The 25,708-nt window shown below is 41.5% G+C and overlaps 2 protein-coding genes and 2 non-coding genes across 5 annotated transcripts in view; 2 read left to right on the top strand and 2 right to left on the bottom strand.

The window, feature by feature from the left end:
- Ell3 (elongation factor for RNA polymerase II 3) overlaps nt 1–1,161 on the top strand; it is a 3,992-nt gene extending 2,831 nt beyond the window's left edge. The window contains exons 8-11 of one of the 2 annotated variants that reach the window (XM_032904059.1): nt 32–74; nt 170–341; nt 518–562; nt 639–1,161. In XM_032904059.1, the coding sequence (XP_032759950.1) occupies nt 32–74; nt 170–341; nt 518–562; nt 639–749 (371 nt within the window). In that variant the 3' untranslated portion in view covers nt 750–1,161. Of the gene's footprint in view, nt 1–31; nt 75–169; nt 342–517; nt 563–620 lie in introns of both variants that reach the window. The other variant, XM_032904058.1, reaches the window with a different exon arrangement.
- Nucleotides 959–25,708, bottom strand: Pdia3 (protein disulfide isomerase family A member 3). Its single transcript, XM_032904061.1, has 13 exons — nt 25,384–25,708; nt 16,070–16,148; nt 14,393–14,510; nt 12,107–12,214; nt 10,171–10,300; nt 7,740–7,856; nt 7,334–7,459; nt 5,976–6,158; nt 5,560–5,668; nt 4,296–4,424; nt 3,407–3,486; nt 2,993–3,050; nt 959–2,579 (listed from the first exon to the last, which is right to left on the bottom strand). The coding sequence occupies exons 1-13, from the start codon at nt 25,548–25,550 to the stop codon at nt 2,466–2,468; spliced, it is 1,518 nt and encodes a 505-aa protein (XP_032759952.1). The 5' UTR covers nt 25,551–25,708; the 3' UTR covers nt 959–2,465.
- LOC116902460 lies at nt 10,591–10,697 on the top strand. The gene has a single exon (XR_004388079.1). It is a non-coding gene; the product is annotated as a U6 spliceosomal RNA (small nuclear RNA).
- On the bottom strand, nt 13,907–14,110 carry LOC116902505. The gene has a single exon (XR_004388115.1). It is a non-coding gene; the product is annotated as a small nucleolar RNA SNORA73 family (small nucleolar RNA).

The following is a 25,708-nucleotide window of genomic DNA, read 5'->3' as shown; positions in this document are numbered from 1 at the left end:
AGAATTACTTGTTTTCTTGCTTCCTTCCTAGCTTCTGAATCCCCAAGCCCTGAGGAGGTACCAGATTATCTCCTGTGAGTTCCCCACATTTCTAATCTCGTAGTCTGTACATGTGAACAGCCAAGTGCTTTTAGGGACAATGAAATTGAAGGTGTCACACCCCTGGCAGGCAATACAGCGCCATCCACAGTGCAGAGCAGCAGCAGGCCTACGAGCAGGACTTTGAGACCGACTATGCTGAATACCGCATTCTGCACGCCCGTGTCGGGGCTGCAAGCCAGAGGTTCACAGAGCTGGGGGCAGAGATCAAGAGACTTCAGCGAGGAACTCCAGAGCACAAGGTAAAGGCAGGATTGTCATCCTGCTAACTACTAAACATGGATGTTTAGTGACTAAGCAAAGTAACAAGCAAACTGTTGTAAATAGTTGGTAGAATGAAAGCAGAAGTTACTCCCATTCCTTACTTTATCCTCTTTCCCTCTGCCTCCTGTTTTGATTCAGTGTCACTGTGTTTCAGGTGCTAGAAGACAAGATAGTCCAGGAGTATAAAAAGTTCAGAAAGGTAAGAAGGCTGTGAGCCCAGAGGTGGTAAGGTAGAAGCCACTTTACTTTTTGACAAGGGTGCTTTTTCTCTGCAGCGGTATCCCAGTTACAGCGAGGAGAAGCGGCGCTGTGAGTACCTGCATGAGAAACTGTCCCACATTAAAGGTCTCATCCTGGAATTTGAGGAAAAGAACAGGGGCAGCTGAAACTGTCCAGAGGGCTTGACCCTTCCTTCCCCAGTGATGAACCAAACAGCTGAAAGATGGAGCCCATCTGTGTTTCTTATATCCACGGTGGCAGGAGAGCCATGCTAGGTTCTTGCAGGTTGATTTTTGATGTTGCCGTAATTTTTTAGGGTGTGGGCATGGTATCATCTCCTCAGCTGTGCCCAGGGGACTAGGAAAGTAGGAGACGCTTGGCTTCTTCAACTTTATTTTAGCTAAGTCATTTTCAGATCCTGAAAAGTGACATTTCCAGGTTAACCTTGAGAATGTTAGGCAAGCAAGCAAGTTTAGTAAAGTTGCCTTGCAGGAATGAGAACTTCTGGTGGTGGAGCTCACTGGACTTACAGTGTACCTAGATGTAACATGACTGAAAAATTAAAACTGATTGCTTCTGTGTCTTTTGTGTGATCATTAGCCTTAATCATCCAAGGAAGTGCTGTCTATCTGAACTACCTTTGAGACTCTCTGAAAGACTGGATCCCCATGTTCCAGCCAAGTGTTATGAACCAGTCATCTTTATTGTGCTCATACAGGCTAGGCACATGTACACTACTAGACAACACTACCTTCCACCGCCCACGACAGTACTGAATATGATCCAGATCTCTATTTTGTTATCAAGCTTTACCAAAAACATATTTAAATGGACTATAGTAAAAAAAGAATCACCTAGAACTAGTTATCCACCTAGAACTATCCAGGGTTGAAAGCTACAATTATGGACAAGATTCTGATTTAGCTATAAAAAGAGTGCAATACTCTAATCCATCCAAAAGAAAACAGACTTCTGTAGGCTCTTGTTCTTGCCAGTGATGATACAAGTTTCCCTGTTTCACTGGAGGAAAATGGCTACACCCAAGGATCTGGGGAGAGCTGCACCCAGCAGTGTCAATAATTCCTAAAACTGGATGGAACTGCTGTCATTCACACAGGGCACTCTGGGCAGAGAACCATCCTCATGAGGCATGAGCATGCAGACAGCTTGGCTGGTGTGACAAGAATAGCAGCATTCATCTTTAGGCCACAAATGAAGCCAGAAACAACTGTAATCTCAGTACCTGGGGGCTGGGGAAGGAGGACTGTCACAAGTTCAAGGACAGCTTGGGCTACAGAAGGAAACTAAGAAATTAGAAGATTTAGAGACGGTAACTGGACCTATTCAGTTTGAAGTTACAGGAATCAGCATAGCAGGGTTTTGTTTTTAAGATAAAAACAACTTAAGATGCTAGCCTCAAACCTGCTATGTAGCCAAGGATGGCCTTGAACATTAGCTCTCTTGCTGTACCTCCCATGTGTTGGGATTACAGGTGTTAACATATCTGGCTTAGCTACAAGTATTGAAACACTTCTATCTATAATAACAGTTTGAAGACCCTGATTCTCCATTCCATGAGGGGAAAAAAACCCGACAGTATAAAGGGGGCACATTTATTGTCACTGTTCCAAATGTACAAAAAAAATTAGAAAATAACCCCCCAACTCAATTCCCCCCACCCCTACCACATTCTTCCCAACACAAATAATTTTCTCCCCAAACCACAAACATAAACTGGTCCTGGTATTTTCAAACAGTGCAGCTAAGAAACAGTTTAGAGAAAATTTAACAGGATTCAGAGTATATCCATTCTGTCCTCTCTGATGGTTTTGCTTTCTCTGGTGTAAGAGTCCTTTTATAAAGTGGTGCATTTGGCTGTTGCTTTAGAGGTCCTCTTGTGCCTTCTTCTTCTTCTTAGGTTTTTCTTCTTGAATTATAGGAGGGTTTGTAGCTTCTCGTTGTAGATAGCTGATAAAATCATTTAATTCACGGCCACCCTGAAAAAAGAAAAGTTATTTTAACATTCTAAAGAACACTAGTAGTTAAGGGTCAGTAAGACGGCTCAGTAGATTTTATCCCAAGATCTCAAATGGTAGGAGAAAACTGACTCCCTAAAGTTGCCATCTGACTTTCACACACATATCCACTGTAACAAATACAATGAAAATAAACAAGCCAATAAAAGATCTAGGTATCAGGACTACAAAGATTGGATAAGTGGTTAAGAGCTCTCACTGGCTGCTCTTCCACAGGAAAAAAAAAGGAGGAGGAGGAGGAGGAGGAGGAAGAAGAGGAGGAAGAAGGAGGAAGAAGGAAGAACAACAACCACAAGTACCACCGCCATGCATCTATACAGTGTGTGCGTACATGTGTCTGTGTGTACTTTGGGGACACAGGACAATGCACTTACTTCATACTTCTTTGGAGTTAGCTTCTTGTTGGCTGGTGAGAAGTAGATGGTAGGAAAACTAGAAAAAAAAGGGCACGAGTTCAACAATTGGGTCTCCTAGTATTACTAACATATGCCTGCCCAATAGTGTTATAGAATCATTTTTATTTCTGGTTTCTAATCTGACCAGATGCTACTCTCTATGGTGTCTACATTATAGTCAAATTATGAGAGATTTCTGGGAGTAATTTTGGGATCACTCATTAAAGAAATCTAAGAAATTCATCTCTCCAAACTATGTTCAATAAGGAAATAGTTTCTTGGAGGCTACAAGTGGCTGAGGCTATGTTAGTCTAAATCCAGAAGTTTGATGCCAGCCTAGGCAACAAAATAAATTCCACCTTAGCCCCCTCCCCAGCTTTTTAATCAACTTACCCCTTGACTTCATATGGAGAAGGCACATCATTGGCTGTGGCATCCATCTTGGCTATGACAATATTTGGGTCTTTGCTGAGCTGTTAATTAAAACAACAACAAAGAACTTATTATCTGTAATTCCAGAGCTGAAGGAGCTGAGGCAGAGGTATTGCCACAAATTCCAGGTTGGCCTAAGCCATCACATGAAACTCTACCTCAGATAAACATGCCTGAGTATGTGCACAGACTCCTACACTTGGAAACAGAAGCCAGATTGTCACAAGTCTCAGGCTAGCCAAAATATTTGCTATCAACCCTGGCCTGGTAGCCCATGCCTTTATCCTAACACTTCAGAGGTAAAAGCAGAAAGATTTCAGAGTTTGAAACCAGCCCGTTAAAGCTTTTACTAACAGGTACTTGTTGACTTGACTTAAGACAATTCCAGCCTTTTATAATACCTGTGTGAGTTTGCCTAAAGGAGATGAACACAGGCTTAGTTCCTAACCTCCTAGCTTCTCTTTCTATACTGACTCTCACAGAAGACTATATATAAGGCCAGCCTGGTCCTCCACGTGGGAAGCTGAGTACATACGCAGGCTGCTCTTGATTTTACACCATCTCAAAACAAAACACAAAGACTACACATAGTCACCTTTAAAACTACCTGGCTTGTATTGCATTACAAGTGCAAAACTCCCAAGCATTTTAAAATGAAAAACTTTATGAAGGTATGTTTAGCTGGCTCTCTGTGAACGTCTCTATATGCTATAGACACTAGGGGGCAGTCAAGAGCATGTGTGTAAACAAATAGTTGTGGAAAAAATACCAGTATTTAGTAACTAATGAAGTCTACACTTAATATGTATATAAACTTCCATTTTATATTCAGAAGAGGGTTCAGACTTACTTTTTCTCCCAGCTCTTTATACTTGGGTTCCAGATTCTTACAGTGGCCACACCAAGGAGCATAAAATTCGATCAGCACATCCTTATCTTCAGCATTCACTATGTCATCAAAACTTTCTGCTACCACAACCTAGATAACACAGGAGACTCATTAATTCTAAGAACACTGAAAAATAAACCCACAAGATGTGACTATTCTGGGTTAACTCACCCCAGCTTGTATCACAACATTCTTTTTTTTAAATTTTATTAGATATATTTTTTTTTTTTGGTTTTTTTTTGGAGCCGGGATCGAACCCAGGGCCTTATGCTTCCTAGGCAAGTGCTCTACCACTGAGCTAAACCCCAACCCTTAGATATATTTCTTACATTTTAAATTTACTTACGGGGGGGAGGCAATGGGGAGGGTGGGGAGGGGAACACCCATAAGGAAGGGGGAGGGAAGGGATGTTTGCCGAAACCGGGAAAGGGAATAACACTCGAAATGTACATAAGAAATACTCAAGTTAAAAAAAAAAAAAAAAAATTTACTTACATTTTAAATGTTATTCTCCTTCCTGGTTTCCTGTCCATAAACTCCCATGAGGGCCCACCCCCAGTATAACATTCTTAAACAAGTTGTTATTCCCCTTGATCCAACTTACCCTCACACCTCTCGCTGTCAAACCATGTTCAGAAATCACATTTTTAAAAAACCAAAAAAAAAAAAAAAAAAAAACAAAAAAACAAAAAAACCAAAACAAAACCAAATGCTACCTAGTGGTTTCCTTGTTTTTAAATAATACATTTTTAAAGATTTATTTATTTTATGTATATGAGTACCCTGACTATGCACACCAGAAGAACACATTGGATCCCATTACAGATGGTTGTGAGCCACCATGTGGTTGCTGAGATTTGAACTCAGGACCTCTGGAAGGGCAGCCTGTGCTCTTAATTGCTGAGCCGTATCTCCAGCCCCGGTTTAAAAATTACTTGTGTTTACATCTGCATAAATGTGGAGGTTTTAAGGTTTATTTTCTCCTTCCATTGTTACATGATGGGATCAAGGGAGGATTCAACAGATGTTTAGGCTTCTGCAACAAGTATTTTTCCCACTAAGCCACCCACTGAACCTGTCTGTCTGCAATGATTTTCTTTGCTCGGGATATAGCTCAGTGAGGTTTAATAAAGGTTTGAGTCCCAACATTAAAGACCAACAAAGGTCAATACGGTTTTTGTATAGGTCTATCAGTTATCAGGTGGTGAGACCTCACGCAACACACCTTGACAGGTCCTTCGTTGGTCTCGGGGATAGGTTCAGACTTCAGGTATCTCTTCAAGTTGCCATCAAAGTATTCCTGCAGGAACCGCTCAAGAGCCTTGCCATCCCGCCTGCAAAGGACAGACAGAATCTGACTAGAACTCTCAATCCTTTTCTCCTGGTTCCACCATCCAAGTGCATGCTGTGATTACAAGAGCAAGATCACTATGCCCAGCCTCTACCCACTATTTCCAATAAAGTAAGTATGTAAGAATTCCAAGCTGCAACCCTTTTGTTAGTCTGAAGAAGTCATAATCTTTCAAAGTACCTCAGCTGAGAAAAATGAGAATCACAGGTCTTGACTGGAAGACTTCTCCCCCAACTCCAATATCACTCTTTCTAAGTTAAATCCTGAACCAACGCTAAGCAGTAACTTACGAGAACTCCTCCTGCATGACAAACTTCTCTCCTTTAGCAGTTCTGATAGCCACAACAGGAATCTCTCCAGTAGTGCTTTCTAAGCCAAAGTCAGACAATTCATGGCTAAAGGTTTTACGGCTAGCTACAGCAAAGCTGAGTTTGTGTCCAGCATCAAGGAATGTCTTTGCCACCATCATGACCCTGTGAGGAGTAAATACGGAAAATATTTGAATCTTGACAACATAATAATGTGATGAAGCTTGCTTGTTTTTTTTTTCTTTTCTTTTTTTTTTTGTCCTGACTGCCTGACTGTCTTGGAGCTCACTGTGTAGACAGGCCCGCATTAAACTCACGGAGTGCTAAGATCAAAGGTCTGCATCATCAAGCTAGCAGGAAGCTAGAAAACAGAGAGTTCTATGATCCATTCAGCCTTCTGGAATTAGCCAGAAGTTATAGTATCAGGTTACCAATTCTGTTACCGTTTGGTGGCTTAGTGAGCTTCACTGTTAGGCTGGTGTGGTTCCCAACCCATTTGATAGGAATTTTCCTATACTATGTAACAGTAACATCTCTTGTAAGCATAAAAACTGAACTACAAAGGGCATTTATTTGTAAGGGTAAAATGCACTCAGGGAATTTGTAAGCAAGAGGGCAAAATGTTTGAAGTGCATCATACATCAGGCATACGTACACCTTGCATTATAGCCTGTAGTACAACGGGCACAGAGTTCATACCCAGAAGATTCTGTGACTAGTGTACGAGACTTGTTCTATGGCTTTAAATGCAGCTTTTGGAGCCATGTGTTCCTTTCCACCCTCCACCCCCAACTTATTTAAAGGACAGACTCTTATGCAGTGAGGCTAGCCCCTAATCCAGCCTACAGCACGGGTAACCTTTGACTTCTGGTTGTCCTTCCCTGCCTGTCTCTCAGTGCTTACACCACAGCCTGTGCCATCACACCAGTTTTTGTTCTTAACATGGTGCTAGGGCTGGTGAGATGACTCAGCCTGACAACCTGAGTCTGATTCCAAGGACTCCAAGGTAGGAGAACAATAGGCAAGTCTTTTGGCCTATCCATGTGCATGTGGGTACATGTATGTGGGCACGTGTATGCGTGCACTCACATGGTGCTTGGCTAGGCAACCACTGTATCAACTATAAGCCACATTACCTTTCCATTTTCATCTTACAACCAGGGTAACAAGACAGTTAGAACTGTTAACAGTTAAACATGTTTACACAAAAGAAAAACATGGTTTTTTTTTTTTTTTTTTTTTTCGAGCTGGGGACCGAACCCAGGGCCTTTGCGCTTGCATAGGCAAGCGCTCTACCACTGAGCTAAATCCCCAACCCCAAAAAACATGGTTTTTATTACCTGTTTCTCCAGTAGTTAGAACCTTTAGTATTCTTTTCATAGTCCACATCATAGTAAGCCGTGAGTAAGTCCTTGCCTTGTATCAAATCTTTATTATCTTCTGTCATATGAGGACAGAGACCAAAACTGAAATAGAGTAATCCATTAGCTTTGTCATTTTCTAGCTGTATACTAGAATTATCAATGTGACAACATTTGTAAGAAGTCATTATCAACATTTAATACAAGTACTGCAACATACAGGACTACTGTAAGGGTTAATGGGTTCACACATTAGAGGTTTAATATTATGTAGCAAAATTATTAACCCTTGTATGGGTTTTATTTAACCCCAAACAGCCTGGTGAGTGGCTGAAGTAAACAAATCAAAAGGAAAGAAAGACCAGACCAGGAGAGAGGTACTCACATGCTTTCCTGAATAAACTTCTTGATTTTGCCACTGGTCATTTTCTTTTCAGTATATGCCACAATTTTGTCTTCAAATTTGTTAGCAAGATGTAATGGACGAAATATAGTAATCCCCCTTAAAACAGAAGCAAAAAACCAAAAAGTGCCTTAGCAATAAACACCAGAATTGCCTCTCATTTCATTTAAAGCTCAGGATAAACCAGACACCTTTAATCTCAGCAGTTAGAACACAGAGGTGAATGGACCTCTATGAATTTGGGGCCAGCTTAGTCTACTTAGTCAAAGCAACATAGGGAGCCCCTACATCAAAAAAGAAAAAACTCAGACAAGATAGGCATTGTAACACTGCATTTGGGACGTAGAGGCAGCAGGATCGCGATAGGCAGATTCTGTTCAGAACATCTGGATGTAGTTCAGAGTGCTTGTCTGTCTTGGGTTCAAACTACCTTTTAATAAACAAACAAATATGTGTATGGCTGGAGAGATGGCTCAGCAATTACTAATAGCACTGGCTGTGATTCTAGAAGACCTGGCTTCCACCCAAATGGAGGCTAATAACAATCTAAGGCCAGTTCCAGGCGACTCTGACTTCTAAGGGCCACACATGCACATGGTCCATGAACACACATGCAGGCAAAACACTACACATAAATATTATAACACAGTTTTTTTTTTTTTTTTTAAAGACAATCCTCTGACTATATAGCCTTTGCTATGTAGACCAGTTGCCTGTGTCAGTCTTTCCAACTGTAAATAAATCCCACCCCCTTTAAAAAGTAGTATCTGGGGGTTGGGGATTTAGCTCAGTGGTAGAGCGCTTGCCTAGGAAGCACAAGGCCCTGGGTTCGGTCCCCAGCTCCGAAAAAAAGAACCAAAAGTAGTATCTGTGTGTGACCTGTATGCCTGATACATACAGAGGCTAGAGGAGGGCCTCATACAATATACCTTAACTAGGATACGATGAACTAGTTTCTTCCTGATTTTTTTAAGATTTTGAAGTTAGACCCATGTGGTCTTAGACACCTGTAACATCAGTATTTGCAAGGCAAGATCAGCAGAGGCTGTAAGCTAAATTCTAGGGTAGCAACAGCTATATAGCATGCCTCTATCTTAAAAATAAAATTGGAGTCATGGTGACAGCACTTAGGAGGCAGAGGCCAGCTTGTTCTATAAGGGGAGTCTAGGACAGCCAGGGCTCTGTTACAGTGAGAAATTCTGTTTCAGGGGGAAAAAAAACCCCAAAATTAAGTTAAAAATAATAAACAAAAATTAGAAATATGTAGGCTTGAGACTTGGCTTGATAGCTAAGAGCATTTGTTCTTGGCATAGAACCCAGGTTCAATTCCCAGCACCCACAGAGTCTTAGCACCTTCCTGGATAGTAGGCATACACACAGCACACAGAGATATATAGAGGCAAACACACACACACACACACACACACACACACACACACACACACACACACACACTAATAACAGTAATAATAAAAAATTATATAATAAACGTAGCCTTAAGAAAAAGATAAATTCATTACCTATTCTTAACTCCCTTTTAAACAAAACCAATAAAGCCTGAAGGATTAGATTGCTACTTGGTCCAATATCTTTAAAATTAATAGTGAAACTAACATTAGAATTATGGGCTCTTAAATTTCAACATAAGATTACATCCTTAATACCCAATGATTACACTCAAAATTAAGGTGGTAAGCCAGTTTAGTGTTATGTTGCCCAAATGTCCCTGGTACCACACTTGACAGTAAATGTCGGTAAAAAGTTTTTCTGATATTGTTTTGTGGCTCACATCTTTAATCCTGGCCCTCAAGAGGTAGAGGCAGACTTCTGAATTCGAGACCAGTCTGGTCTATAGAGTAAGTTCAAAGACAGCCAGGACTACACACAGAAACTCTACCATAAAAAATAAATAAAAACAAAGCAGATATACACCAATATGATCAGGCTTTTTATGTGGGTACACAGCAAACACTTCACTGATGAGCTATTTCCTAAGCTTTAGAATAAATTCTCATTCAACTGCCACACTCTACCTGGAAAAGCTCATCTACTAAGAATCCCCTCCTCACTGGGTATAGTCCACTGGCACAGGACCGATGAAAGTTCAAGTCCAGCTTGATCTACAGCAAGATCCTTTCTCAAAAGAAGGTTAACTACTTTCTATGAAGGCTTTTCTTGTGACTTGTCCCACAGAAGCCAGAAGCGTACCAGAGCCCACGAAATCATTATATGTAGCTGTGAGCCGCCTGATGTGGGTGCTTGAAACCAAATCTTCCAGCCCCTTTAGTTTTTTTCTATTACTACCACTCAGCCCACAAGAGGAGAAAACCCTCCCAACTTTATATATTTTATAGCAAGTGTATCTAGCACAACACGTATTTGCTGTGTTAGATGCCTCTATTCAGTCACTTACTCTCCATTATCATCGTACTCCTTCACCAGAGATTCAACGTTGGTGTGTGCAAATCGGTAGTTATCTCTCAAGTTGCTGGCTGCTTTTAGGAACTCGGAGTGGCCATCACTGAATAAATCCCTGAAAAAGCCTGCATAGGAAATGTCAAACACAAGACATACTCAGTGCCACGACTTACATTGTTCAAGACTTACATTCTTCTAGTTCTCAAAGGCTTCAGGCTATCACGAATAAACCAGGTAATCCAGGCTAAGACGAGGCTGCTGTGAATATATGTCACAATACTTCATCCTCTACCCTCTAGAGAAAGCTAAGGGAGATGTTTGGCACAACCAAAGTCTTTCCTCTACTTCTCCAAAACAGATCTATCTGGGCAAACTGCCTAGCATCTTAAATTTTATGTATTAAAAGACTTAAACAGTGCTTGCTTCGGCAGCACATACACTAAAACTGGAACGATACAGAGAAGATCAGCATGGTCCTTGCACAAGGATGACACACAAATCCGTGCAATGTTCCATATTTTTAAATAAATAATAATTAAAAAAAAAGATTTAAACATGGCAAAGGGAGCTAGAGATTTAGCCCAGTGCTATTCTTGCAAAGGACCTGGGTTCAATTCCCATACTCATGGCAGCTCAAAACTGTCCTAGCGGGCTGGAGAGATGGCTCAGCGGTTAAGAGCACTGACTGCTCTTCCAGAGGTCCTGAGTTCAAATCCCAGCAACCAAATGGTGGCTCACAACCATCTCTAATGGGATCTGGTGTGTCTGAAGAAAGCTACAGTGTACTCGTATACATAAATAAATAAATCTTTAAAAAAAAAAAACCAAGATAAATAAATAAATATTAAAACAAACAAACAAAAACCAAAAAAACGTGTCCTAGCTCCAGAGGATGAGATGCATACATTCAGGAAAAACATCCATACAATAAAACAAAATAAAAATTACAGCCAAGTGTGGTGCAAAGGCTTTTAATCTTAGCATCTGGGAGGCAGAGACATGCAGATCTCTGTGAGTGTATGTAGCCAACCTCCTCTACAAAGTGACTTCCAGGACATTCTCTGGCCTACACAGAGAAACCCTGTCTCAAAACAAATACTATAGTCATTTTACATCAGTGTATTACACACACACACACACACACACACACACACACACACACACACTTAATTCAGTTGGGTATGGTAGTAAGCCTGGCACCTCCTTCCTCCCTCTTTGGCTTCCTGCCCACAATCAAATCTCTCCTTGTTGCATACATTCCTTCCATGAGATGCAACCAGAGACCTGCACCAGAACTTTAAAATTTTGGTACCGCTGTCTTTTTTGAATATCCAATTTTAAGACAAATCTCTTTTCTTTGCATATGATCCAGCCTTAGGTATTTATAGTTATAGAAATTTGACCAATACAACCACAAAGAGAGCTATAAAAATTGATAATAGACACAGGAGTTGACTATTTAATTTGTATTCTCTTGCCTTAAACCTTACTTTCAGTTTACTACACACTTTTTCTTTAGCTCTCAGAGTTAAGGGCTGGAGCAAAAGCACACAGCTCTGTGGTAGAGCACTTACCTGGCAGGAGTGAGGAGACAGGTTAAATTTTCAGCATTGTGAGACGGGGTTGGGGGTAGGCAACACTTCTATTCTGTTTTTTTTTTTTTTTTTTGGAGCCAGGGACTGAACCCAGGGCCTTGCGCTTGCTAGGCAAGCGCTCTACCACTGAGCTAAATCCCCAACCCCTATTCTGGTCTTTTAACTGAATTTAAACCCTACATCTCTAAGAATATAAACCCACACAAGATACCATTCTCTCTTCCTGCTACCGCATGTTGTTTCAGTCCGTCAGTTGTCATTTGACTGTTTTCAAGTTTGCCTAAGCTGCTTCAACTTTGTGGTTTCCCAAAGAGTCCAATCAATTCTGCTACTTACCCACCACCGAGGCATCTTTATCACTAATGAACTTCTTAAATTCTTCCTCAGTCCTGAGAGGAACTGAAGCTGGTCCTGCTTGTTTCTTCAAGTGGCTGACAATTCCATCTTAGAAGATAAAAGTCACATTAACACATACAGTTTTTTGAGGACTGGAATAATTAAAAGTTCAAAAGGTACAACAACATACGTTTTCAATTAAGTGTTTTTTCAATTCCTGTCTCTAAACTATCCAATTTCTTTCCTATACATGAAAGTTCAGCTTCAGTTTGTGTATTATTCTACTTTATTTTAGCCAAAAAAAGGCTAAGCAGTAATTGCTATATCCTTCTAAAATAGACACACGTGTGCACACACACACAATCACATTCTTTTTTTTTTTTTTCCTTTTTCTTTTTTTTTTGGAGCTGGGGACCGAACCCAGGGCCTTGCGCTTCCCAGGCAAGCGCTCTACCACTGAGCCAAATCCCCAACCCCACACAATCACATTCTTTTATCTTAACAATAGCACTATATACCTCAAACAAACCTCTTTCTTCCTTCCTTCCACAGGGTGGTGGTATCCTAAACCCACAGCCACCTACCTGTTTCTGCCTCCCACAAGCCACACTTGGCTCCTTTCTTTTAGACAGGCCTCTTAGCCTAGGTTGTGTAGCAGAGGCTTGCTCTGACTTCTGCCTCCTCCCCTAAGCTTTCCAAGTGCCAGCGTTACAAGGATACACTACTATGCCCAACTCACGTGGTTGTGGTTACTTAACATGGTATATATTAACATAGAATATATAATGCACAGAAGTAATTCATATCCCAAATAATGCGCTGTGCTACCTCTACTCTCCCACTCCCACCCCAGCATTTAAAAAGGAAACTTTACTGTGTTTGAGGTATGACAGCACTTGTGTGGAAGTTCGAGGGTAACAAGCAGAACTTAGTTTTTTCCTCCTTCTAAGTAGATTCTGGGGATGTTTAGCAGTAGGACCTGCCTTTACCCACCGAGCTACCCCGACAGCCTTTTAATCATTTATTACAGCTACAGAGTGCTTTTTGGATTTACATACAGTGATTTATTTAACACATGACAACTGACAAAGACATTTATTTCTAGTCTCCTGCTTTTCAAAAGATTGTTTGCAGGTAAATTTTTTTTTCCTTTTCTTTTTTTCGGAGCTGGAGACCGAACCCAGGGCCTTGCGCTTGCTAGGCAAGCGCTCTATCACTGAGCTAAATCCCCAACCCTGGCAGGTAAATTTGTACAATATATCTTCAGGGTAACATTTTTAGAAGTAAATCCATAGTCAAAAAGTAGAGTAATTTACACCTGTTAAGCTGCTTTCCTAAGATGCATGTATCCTATGTGTAATAATTGTCTCCCTCCTTTTATCAGTTAGACAACAAACACCAGAAAAGCAGGACCAGTGCTGTGTTTATGAACACCAACACCTACTATCTAGATTATCTGACATAGAGTAGATAAAATTGGTAACGATTACCAAATGAAAATATGCTTGGTTGAGCTTTCTATATTACTTCATTAACAAGTCATTTAGACAAAAGAAGCTTTCTGTTACCTAACAAGTTGACCTCTAAAACGAGGAATTTTAATGATTTTAAGTATGCTGTATAGAACAATTTTTCTCCTACTACTAAGAATGAAACATTTATTCAGGGCTAGCTTAAGCCCACACTTGAAGTCTCCCTACCCCACTCTCATAATCCTTCATACCATACAAATCATTAGAAAAGAAAATTAGCACATCTAATTCTAGGCTAGTTTGAGTTACACAATAAAATCTTTTTTTTTTTTGTTTCCTGCATGGTTTGTCTCCTCAGTCATTGTCCACAGGACTCTGAGAGGTCGTAGGAATATGCAGGCGCAGACTCGAAGCCCAGCTTCATCTCCAACATTGTGGAAAGGGACTGTACATCATCGGGCAGTACCCTATGCTCCCATACGCCACTAGGACAGAGCCCGGGGAAAGTGACCTCCCGGGATGTCCACATTGGAACACAATGAAATCTTAACAAAATAAAATGTTATTTCAATTTCTAGAATGAAATCCAAAGCAGGTATGGTGGCACATGCCTACAATGCCCTGACCTGTAAAGTGGAGGCAGGAGGATTTGAAATTTAAGCCTAACTGTGTATACCCCACTGTAATCTTAGCACCTGGGAGGCAGAGGCAAGCTGATCTCTGCAAATTTCAGGTCATCCTGGTCTACACAATGAGCTCCATAATGAGACCGTCTCAAAACCCAGCCTGGATCGGATGTAACCCAGGTCCTTACCGGCAGTCCTAGGCCCATCATAAGCACCCGCTTCTTCACCATCTCTAAATATTTTAAGAGTTGGGTAGCCGCTGACGCCATACTTATTACAGGTGTTTGTGTTGGCAGTGCAGTCCACCTAAAGATTAGAGTAAGAGTTATTTTCTTTTTTTTTTTTTTTTGGTTCTTTTTTTCGGAGCTGGGGACCAAACCCAGGGCCTTGCGCTTCCTAGGCAAGCGCTCTACCACTGAGTTAAATCCCCAACCCTAAGAGTTATTTTCTTATCTAAGTACCTGCTGCAAGATCTTCTAATAGTCCTAATTTTTAAGACTGGATATCCCCACAGAGGATCAGTATTTCTTGGCATATGTACCACAGGTCATTGAGACCTTAAAGGTGGGTGCTATCTAACTAGATCACAACTGTTTTAGATTTTAGATTTACATTCCTTGGCTTTATATAAAATTTTAAAACTAGTATTTATTTACATTATTTCAATAATGCCTCCCCTTCATGGTGCACATCAAACCCACTGCTCTACACTGGCTTCATTACTGAAGGTATGTGCTTTACCTGGGATAGAATAGAATTTGATTTTGCAAATAGTTAGTTTATTGGTAAATGCATCAATACTTCTTACATAAAATCTAACAATTGGTTTAAAACCACAGGAAATACATTAACCTTATAAGATTCTGAGGTTTGGTCCTTATGGTCTAAGGTGGGTAGAATGAAGTTCAGAAAATTAATGTACATCCTTGAATAGCTTTAGGCTATTTTCATGCCCACAGTCACAGAATGAAAATTACAACATGACTTTTTTGCTATGGCAAGTTGCTTAACTACATTAGGATTAAATGTAATTTTAAAAACTTCTAAGATACAAACTATCTGAAGTTAGCAGAGATATGATCTTTAAACTATAACAGCTATGGGCTTATTACTTCAGAATGCTACAGGATGGCAAAATTTATTAACTGTTTTCTCTGCCTGTTTCTTTGTGAGACAAGGTCTCAGTCAGCTCAGGCTTCAGGCTGGTCTTGAACTTCAAATCTAACATCATGGGTCACCACCACAGCTGGCTCTTAAAACACTATGAAAACAATACCAGTCTTACAATTAACCATTCAGTTAATACCCCGCCTCTTTATTCCCAAATCTTATCACTGACCATTATCAGGGTAGATTACAGAATTCAGTAACTGTTTTCCTTCTCATCCTTAAAGCTATCCCTTTATTGTCTTTGTTTGCTTCTTGGTTCATATTCACCATGTTCTATTATTATTATTATGATGATGATGATGATGATGTTTTATTTTGTGTATAAATGCTTTGTCTGCATGTATATGTACCAGGTGCATGCAGTGCCTGCAGAGGTCAGAAGAGGGCATCAGATCCCCTGGAACTGGATTTAAGAATGGTTTTGAGACACTAAGTGAGTACTGGGAAAGAACTCAAGTCCTCTCTCTGTAAGAGCAGACAAGTGCTTTAACCACTGAACAATCTCTCAAGCACCCCTATACCCCCGCACTGGTTTTTATATACTATTAAAGTACTTGGGCCAGTGAGATGGCTAAGCATGTGAAGGGGTTTGCTGTCAAGCCCAAGGACTCACATGGGTCCATGCACACCCACCCATATATACATGTAATAAAATACATTCCATATTCCTTTCTAGCGAACACACTGACGCTCACCTTTGCTAATGGGACTATTCCTTTTAATCTGGTTGCTGCAGCTTCATACTCAGGGGCAAGCCTCTTGCAATGTCCGCACCTATTTTAAAAAACATAAATAAAAGCCAGATTCTTAGTTTAACACAAACTTACTGGTGTTTTGAATCTCATATCATACTACCATACTACCTTTTTTTTGAAGACAGGGTTTTGTTACCTAGTCCAGGCTGTCCTTTTTTCCACCTCTCTTGCACTGACTGTAGGGATGCTGTATCAATTATTCTACTACCAAATTTATACCTGAGACCTCTGATATTTGTGTAATGTTTGTTTTGTTTTTCAAGACAGAGTTTTATTCTGTAGCCCTGGCTGTCCTCAGACTTAAGAGATCCACTGCCTCTGCCTCCCAAGTGCTGAGATTAAAGGTGTGCACCACCACCTCGCCATTATTGTTATTAAGGTCAAGATTTGTTATCTCTTTTTGAACATCGACCCATGAATTAATGCATAGGGAATAGACTCCAGCCCCTCAGGCTCCTCCCCCTTGTTCTCACAGTGTGATCTCTAAGTGGAGCGGCTGGTGCTGCATGCAGGAGCACCACAGTGTCCTTCTCTTTGGCTCCTGTCAGTCATCAGCTTTAAATTGAGAGTGCTTAATATGCTCGATGCACACATTAATTCTCATCACAAGACCTGCTCTTAACTTGCTTCTCTACAACAATGCCAACAGCATGCTTGGCTACAGACAGCTTGTGACACTCTATACCTTTCCAGTTTTGCCACAGTGACATTTTTAGGGCATCCCTTTGAGTAGCACCCATTCTGTTTAGTCTACAATATAATCCTTCTCATAGATTTGCATCTATGGAACCAAAGGAAACAACTCAATGCTTCTTTCCCTTTTCGGGTTTTTCCCCCCCAAGATAGGGTTTCTCTGTGTAGTCCTGACTGACCTAGAACTCTCTATGAAGACTGGGTTGGTCTTGGGCTCAAAGATCTGCCTGCACTGGGATATTTAAAAGAAAAAAAAAAAAAAAAAAAAGAGGGTGTGCACACACATGGCAATTATAATATCAAAATAATTGAACTCTGTATTTTATTAACATATTTTATCAAACATATTCATGGAACCACTGAGCTGACCAGCAGTTAAAGGTACTTTCTGATGACCTAAGCCCATCTCTGGGATCTGGCAGAAGACTGATTCCTGAAAAGGGTCCTCTGATCTTCACCTATGCACTGTGGTACACACATTTAAAAAGGGAAAAAGATGCAATAAAAACTTTTTTAAAAAAAGGCGAATGTGGGGGTTGGGGATTTAGCTCAGTGGTAGAGCACTTGCCTAGCAAGCGCAAGGCCCTGGCTCCGGAAAAAAAAAAAAAAGAAAAGAAAAGAAAAGGAAAAAGGCAAATGTGGTTTACACAACAGAGTATTTTCAGCTGTTCCTGTGCGAGGCAATCCAGACCCAGAAAGACACACATGATATGTATTCAATAAGTGGTATTGTATTAGCTGTTAAGTAAAGTCAATCAAACTAAAACTACAATTCACAGACTGTGAGAGGCTAAGTAACAAGAAGGGCTCTAGGAAGGACCACATGGATTTCCCTGAGAAGAGGAAATAGAATAGATTTTGTAGGTGTACTGGGGCAGGAGGGCATGAGAACAGGAGGAAATCAGGTGAGGAATGAGAGGGAGAGCATGGGGAGAAACAACATCCGTGATATGGGCTTGTGCCTGGTCTTACTGCATCTTGTTATGCCACGTTAGGTTAATATCTCTGAAGGCCCACACTTCTGAAAAGAAATGGAGGAACAGTGGATCCAAGGGAGACGGGAGGCAGGTGGTGGGATAACTGAAAGGACTAGAGGGTAGGGAGGTGGTGATTGGGATGTACTGTATGAGAAAAGAATAAAGGGTTGGGGATTTAGCTCAGTGGTAGAGCTAGGCAAGCGCAAGGCCCTGGGTTCAGTCCCCAGCTCTGAAAAAAAAAGAGAAAAGAATAAATACATTAAAAATATAAAAACCATATTTTTTTTTAAAAGAGAGCCTTGGTTGTCCTTTTCTTTTTTCTTTTTAAGATTTATTTATTTATTATTTATATGAATACACTGTCGCTGTCTGCAGACACACCAGAAGAGGGCATCAGGTCTCATTACAGATGGTTGTGAGCCACCATGTGGTTGCTGGGAATTGAACTCACGACCTCTGGAAGAGCAGTCAGTGCTCTTAACCGCTGAACCACCTCTCCAGCCCAAAAAGTTGCATGTCTTCCTCCCACTCCCCCCCCAGCTGAGGACGGAACCCAGGGCCTTGAGCTTGCTAGGCAAGAGCTCTACCACTGAGCTAAATTCCCAACCCCATAAAACCATATTTTTAATACATCTAAAATACCACTGATAACATGAAGAACCATTACTTTATATCTCATTAAGAAAAAGATATGATGTTAGCTGGGTGGTGGCAGTGCATGCTTTTATTTATTCCCAGCACTCAGGAGGAGGCATATCTCTGTGTTCAAGGCCAGGCAGCCTGCTCTACTGAGTGAGTTCCAGGACAGCCAGGGCTACATAGAAAACTCATCTCAAAAGTCAGTGCAGCTGAAACCTTCCTGTATCCCTTTCCTGCCTATGTACTCCCCCATCTTGAATTTGGTGGCAATCATTTGATCCTTTTATACTTTGTTCCCTTCTAAGTCAGGATCTAATTATGTGACTGCAGCTGGCCTGTATAGTTCAGGGTGGCTTGAGCAACCATACTTGGCATGGTACTTTTATATTTTTAATAAATGTGTGTGTGCAAGATGGCTTGGTAAGTAAATGTACTTGCCACTAAGCCAGAGACTGCTTCCAGTATGATGCAAAGAGAAAATCGGCTCTGGAGGGCTGTCCTCTTGACACTGACTGACACATTGACACACAGACACACTGTAATCAGCATACCCTGGGATTCTGTTTCTTTTCTACTATTTGGTTCTTCATTTAAACTTTGACAATTTCTCAACAGGTGTCCTATAAACCCTAGAGAACATACATTTCTAAAGTTTTAGGTTTTTTGGTTTTTCATTTTTAAAATTTTTTGTGTAACTCCTTTGGAACTAGAGTTGCAAGCAATTGTGAAGCACCAGATACAGATGCTGAGAATGGGATTTGGGTCCTCTTGCAAAAGTAGCATTCATTATCACTGAGCCATCTCACCAGCCTGTTTTTGAGACAGTCTCTTAAAATCCCTTTTCTAGACTACTTTTCAGAGGCACAATACTTTGTAGCCAAACATCATCCTTAAACATCTCTGACTCGCCACCATCTCCCAAATTTTAGGAATTGCAGACATGCACCAGTTCGCCTGGCCTTTTTCCTTCTGTTTTCTATTTTCACTGCCTAGGGAAAACAGAACTTACCAACCTTCTCAAAGTGATCCCTCTGCAACCCATTGGGCCTTTGAAGAAATAATGTACAGCTGGTGCTAGCTGTATACTGACAAGAACATGTCATACAACCAAATGCATGGAAAGTACACCCGTGGGACTGTTAGAACTTTCTGGATAGAAGACCAGGTGTTTCTGGTAGCCTTCTGGGAAAAGTATACCAGCAGCTTATGTTTTGATCAGTTCTCATGGTGAAGTGAACCATCTAACTGTAAAACTGGGCTTTCTATTCTACCACGTTTTAAACTTAGGTAAGATTTTTTTTTTGTTTTCCTTAAAAACAAAACAAACAAAAAACAACAAAAAAACACAGGGTCCACTCTGTAGCTCCAGGCTATCTTGAAACTATACAGCCCAGCATGGCGTCAGCAGGCCATGACACCCCTTCGGCTTAGCCATCTACTAAATCAACACCTGCTGCACTTCATTCCACGTAGCCCTCCAGCTCCTTAGGCTCAGACTTACACCCAAAGAAGAAAGAAAAGGCACTTGATGCGGAGTCCTGGTGCTCAGCTCACTTTCTCGCAAGACATATTCTTACTAGATAGCCCTGGCTATCCTAGAACTTACAGCAATCTTTCTGCCTCTCCTTCTGAAGTGTTTTAAACCCAGTTTCCTAGGGTTTAAAAAGAATACATCTTTTTTAAGGCTATATTATCTAGGTTTGGGTCTTTAAGTAAAGCTTCAGAGAGGAAAGAGTAGTTAGTATATTCAAGTAAGGTGAATAGCAGAGCTAACATATAAGTCTGTTTCCAGACAATCATGAAAGCAAGAAGCATGTATTATGACTACAGTTAGCAATACACAGCACAGGAAAGGAACCAGAGAGGCAACAGTCATCTTGATTCATTTATCAGATAACGCTTTAGCAGCAAAAGAGGAGAGATTTCATTTCATCTTTTCTTGGGGCGGGATCTTTTTAAAGATTTATTTATGTATTATAAATAAGTACACTGTAGCTGTCTTCAGACACACCAGAAGAGGGCATCAGATCTCATCACAGATGGTTGTGAGTCACCATGTGGTTGCTAGGATTTGAACTCAGGACCTCTGGAAGAGCAGTCAGTGCTCTAAACTGCTGAGCCGTCTCTCCAGCCCAGAGCAGGATCTTTTTAATGTAGCCCAGGCAGTTTCAAACTTATAATCTTTCTTCCTCAGCTTCTGAAAAACGGGGCTAAGAGCATATAATACCAAGCCTGCCTCTTGCTGTTGATTTTCTATTGTAGTAACTGTCAAATTAAAGCAAAAGTTAACATCTTTTCCCCACCCTCTCCTGAAAAATAAGAGAAAAAAATTGACAAATTTATAAATACACATATAGTCAGAGAAGACTAGGTGTGATGGCAGGTATACACAGTGAGATCTAGTCTCCAAAAAGAAAAAAAAAAAAGAGCATTACAGTAAATTATATACGGCTGATGATGAAAATCCCCAAGAAGCCTGGCACAAAGGCACATACTATAATACCAGGCATCTCACCAGCCCATTTTGAGACAGTTTCTTAAGTTCAAGGCCAAACTAGGCTCCTTTACCTGGGGGACAGGAGGGACAACGGAGAGGGAGAGGGAGGGATGGGAGAAGAGAATGAATTCAAGATGGAGATGTAGCTCAGCTGCAGAATGTTTCCTTAAAGTGGAGAAGGCCAGGGGCTCAGTTTCCAGCACCGGGATGGGAGCAGTGCAGTGACAATGATATAAGCCAGCAGGTGACAGCACCTAGTAACCTGCTACACTTGCCTGACAACTGAAGAGTCCCAGAATCCATGTAAAGGTGGAAGGAGAAAACAAACACTATTAATCTGTCCTTGACCCCACAATGCTAAGATTTTTTTTTTCAAGAGACAGAGAGTTGGAGAGATGGTTTCACAGTTAAGAGCACTTGCTATTATAGCAGAGGACCTGAATTTTGTTTCTGGCACCTACATGGTAGCTCACAATCCCAGTTCCAAGGCACCTGATATCCTCCATTCACACACATCAAGGCCCCCATAGATTCATAGTTGAACGATTGGTCCTCTTTGCTTTGGCAAAACCTTTGGAAAGAGTTGGGAGGTATGTCACTTGTGGGGGAAGACTGTTCAGACTTGAAGTCTGAAAAACTCACATCATTTCCATTTAGCTTTCTCTGCTTCAAGGTTGTTGTTCAACTGGGAACAGAGACCTCAAGTACTGCTCCCCGCCATGATGGTCATGGCTTTCAAGCCTCTGAAACTGTAAACCTTGAATAAATTCTTTAACAAACTGCCTTGGTCATGCTTTGTCACAGCAATAGAAAAGTGACTAAGATAAAATGAATCTGGGAAGAAACAACTGAAGTATCAACTCTCCGAGATGGTACTTAGCGAATAACTCCAACATGCTGACAGTTCTTTCCCTGTAGGAATCCCAGTTTGGAGAAGGATTAATGAGTTAATTGTTCAGGAAAGGACAAAGTTGTAATGAAATCTCAAATGTTGAAGAGAGGGAACAGGGGTTGGGAATTTAGCTCAGTGGTAGGCGCTTGCCTATGGCGCAAAGGCCCTGGGTTGGTCCCCAGCTCGAAAAAAAAAAAAAAAAAAAAAAAAAAAAAAAAAAGAAGAGAGGAAAAAGAAAGGAGATCCAAGTTAAGATATAAAGAAGATGGGGTTGGGGATTTAGCTCAGTGGTAGAGCGCTTGCCTAGCAAGTGCAAGGCCCTGGGTTCGGTCCCCAGCTCCAGAAAAAAGAAAAAAAAAAAAAAAGATATAAAGAAGATTAGAATAAAACCAACCAACAGCAAACACTAGACTACATATGATGGAGAACACCTTTAATCCCAGCACTGAGGAGGCAGAAGCAGATGAATCACTACGAACTTAATACCTGCCTCGTCTACATAGTGAGTTCCAGCATAGCCAGAGCTCCATAGTGAAACCCTGTCTCAAAACAGAAAAAAATTAAAGAAAAATTAGCATTAAACATTTAATTTTAGAGGCTGGGGGCATAGCACTCTGGGTAAAGTGCCTGTACTGCAGAAACTAATGACCAGAGTTTCAATCTCCAGTATCCAAGGTAAATCCTGGGCAGTAATTGTCACCTAGCTGTAATTCTAAAACCCCGGAAAAGCAAGAATTACTAGCCTTATGAACACTGCATAACAAATAGTATTTATTGCTACTGTTGTAGAGAGTAGCATAGTACTCAGAGCCAAGCACAAGTTAAAGTCATACATTTGACCCTTAGTACTAGAGGGGAAATGTTCAAAGACTACCATAAAAATCTACAACACAAGTAGATGTTTAAGACTTAAAACATTTAAATACTGCTATTTCTTACAGAGAAATTCGGATAGTCATATCCCTACAAATACACAGGTGAGTTACAATGTAACTCACACCTGTAATCCAAGTATTTAGGCGTGAAACCAGGAGGACAGCTCATGGCCAGCCTCCAGGATATAAAATCTTGGGTTTTTTGTTTTTGTTTTTAATTAACTTGAGTATTTCTTATTTACATTTCGAGTGTTATTCCCTTTCCCGGTTTCCGGGCAAACATCCCCCTAATCCCTCCCTCTCCCCTTCTTTATGGGTGTTCCCCTTCCCATCCTCCCCCCAAAAATCTTGTTTTAAATAAAGTGAAACCTCATGCTAACAGTGGCTGGCAAAGAAATCTTTCACTTTCACTTACAAAATTAAAGGGGTAGACCTAAAAAAGATGGAACCTAGAGCTTTGCTTGAGGTATCCAAGCACTTTATCTCACTGAACTGCAGTTCCAGACTCCATTTTGACCCCTACCACTTAAAACACTTATTTAACTGCTAATTAGATTTCCCGATTGATGTGGTGGTACACACCTTTAGCCTCAGGACTCAGAGGAAGGGGATCAGGTCCAGGTCAGCCTGAGCTATACAGTGAGACCCTATCTCAAAATTTTTCATTTGCTGTTGCTAACAGGGGATGGTACCGTTGTTATATGCAAGAGAAAAGAGTAATAAATAAATAAATAAATAAATAAATAAATAAATAAATAAATGTCCAGAGTTTGGTGTGGTGGCCTATAAGCTCAGCATTTGGGAGGCAGAGACTCAAGTGTGAGGAATTCAAGTCCAGCCTGAGCTACTTAAGACTTTGTCTCAGAAAAACAAGCAAACTAACAAAAACAAAACAAAACAAAACAAAAAAAAACCCCACAACTTTTAAAATAGATGAGTATGTAGAAATAAAGATTTTATCTTCTCAGCCAACTAAAAGCAGACACCACAGCAGAAATCCACCCAACTCTTGATCACACAATGTACGATGGGATATGTAGTCTTAAGGAAAAGCAGGTACAATTTTTTTGGTTCTTTTTTTTTTTTGGAGCTGGGGACTGAACCCAGGGCCTTGCGCTTCCAAGGTAAGCGCTCTACCACTGAGCTAAATCCCCAGCCCCAGCAGGTACAATTTTTAGTAGACAAGTCTGAAGTCAGGTGCCTTGTGGCATTCAGAATAGAGGCAAAAGGACTGTGAACTGAAGGCTAGCTCGACAGGCAATAGGAGACCCTATCTCAAAAGAGAAGAAAAGGAGCCAGAGCAAGAAGATCCTGAGTTTGAGGTCAGCCTAGACTATCCACACTTGTTCCTTAAGAACTCCCGTGTGTGTGTGTATACAGTTTTTTTCCAGTAATGGGGATTGGACACACTGGGCAAGAACTGAGCCCTATCCCAAAGACCTGACTAAAAACTCTAATTCTTCCATTGTGAGACCTCCTTTAGACAAAGAAGCTGGACACGAGTGACCACCCCTCAATTAACAGCATGATTATAGAACTGTGATAAATTCTAAGAAAAAACACGAATTCTAGAGACATATGTTATCTATAGTGTGTAAATGTGACTGTCAACCACAGAAATGCCTAAACATAAAATATCCCAAACTGAAACACAATTTGTTTCCTGCCTCTTTAGGCAGTCTGCGCTTTTGAGTGTGACCATCTAGTCAGATAAGCTTGGGATGTAATGACCCCACTGGGTCAGAAGCAAAGATAAGTTACAGTGTAGCCATTACATACCGTCTTACTGGTACTTTTGAACAGTTTTGAATTAAGGGTTATTGTGCCAGCAGGGGGAAAAAATAGACATCTACTAAAGTATATGTCCTGGTAATAATTTATAAATTACCCAATCCACTACTCTAAGTGATAAAACTAGAAATCCTATTTGCTCTCCCTTCCCAAGCAAGTTTTTATCTGGGGGTCACACCTACTTTAAAGAACTTGTGCTTTTCTTAGGTTAAGCAGCCCAACAGAGGTTACTTTCTTATTGAGAATATTACCATTTTCTAGAATTATCTAAAGCTGACAATTACGATAGGTCCTAGTGAAATAATTCTTGTTCGTTTACCCTTATAAGAGGCCTCTGCAGCTTAATGTAAAATAGTGTAAGTCGTGGACCATTTATAAATAATGGCCTGTCTCAAGAAAGCACTTAAGATCTTTCTGCAGCCACTGAGTGACCTTGGTTAGAAACCAATGGCTCTGGGGTGGAGACAAAAAGAAAAAAAAAATAGCTTGAGACCCAGAACCTCTACACTTAAGGACCTCTGCCTCCTTCCTATGCTTTGGGATGCCTGCCTGGTCTGCAGACCAGGGGACGTTTACACTGACTCACGTAGATACTGAAAGATAGACTGGAGGGGGAGGGGATGGGAAAGCCCTCCACATAGGAAGTGCAGCAAGAACGCGGAGGTAAGGACGTGGCCCTGCCCTGGAGTTTAGGCTTTTTGCTTTCCGGATCTGCCCTTGTCCCCACCCCACCCCACCCCCAGCGGAGCGCCTCCGGGTTCCCCACCGACTGGCGAGGAGGCAGCGGCAGCCAGGCCTGTTAGATAGTGGAGGGCGCCCGCGCTGCGTAGGCCCAACCGCTCCCGCGCCCAGCCGGTCCTCCGGGCCATGACCCCACAAAGTGGCCTCACCATGGGGCGAAGAACTCGACTAGCATGAGCCCAGCTGAGCCCGTGTCGGAGACGCGACTCTCGAAGTTTTCGTCCGTCAGTTCCAACACGTCTGAGGCGGAGGCGAGGAGGGCCGAGGCGAGCAGCAACGCCACGCCCGGAAGCAGCGCAAGGCAGCTGAAGCGCATGGCGGCGGGATGCGGCGGGGGCAATCGGAGGGCCGGGACCGGAGAACCGAGATGGGAGAGCCCGCAATCTGCAGCCGCTGCCTGCGCTCGCGCGTCTGGCCCAGGCAGACCTGCTGCCGAGGTCCCAACCCCCTAGGCCTGCTCGGGCCCGCAGTGTG

Source organism: Rattus rattus, chromosome 5 (genome assembly GCF_011064425.1).
Source record: "Rattus rattus isolate New Zealand chromosome 5, Rrattus_CSIRO_v1, whole genome shotgun sequence".
In the NCBI taxonomy this organism is placed as follows: domain Eukaryota; kingdom Metazoa; phylum Chordata; class Mammalia; order Rodentia; family Muridae; genus Rattus; species Rattus rattus.
Note: the sequence above shows the minus strand (reverse complement) of the source record. Positions and strands in the feature narration are given on the sequence as shown.

What these genes read in the sequence shown, in the direction of transcription:
- Pdia3 (XM_032904061.1), bottom strand. Translation starts at nt 25,550, where the DNA reads ATGCGCTTCAGCTGCCTTGCGCTGCTTCCGGGCGTGGCGTTGCTGCTC. An exon ending in GTCATGCAGGAGGAGTTCTC is followed by an intron (nt 5,669 to 5,975) that starts GTAAGTTACTGC and finishes TGTCCTTTGCAG; the next exon opens with GCGGGATGGCAAGGCTCTTG. An exon ending in CCAACGAAGGACCTGTCAAG is followed by an intron (nt 4,425 to 5,559) that starts GTGTGTTGCGTG and finishes TGTGTTATCTAG; the next exon opens with GTTGTGGTAGCAGAAAGTTT.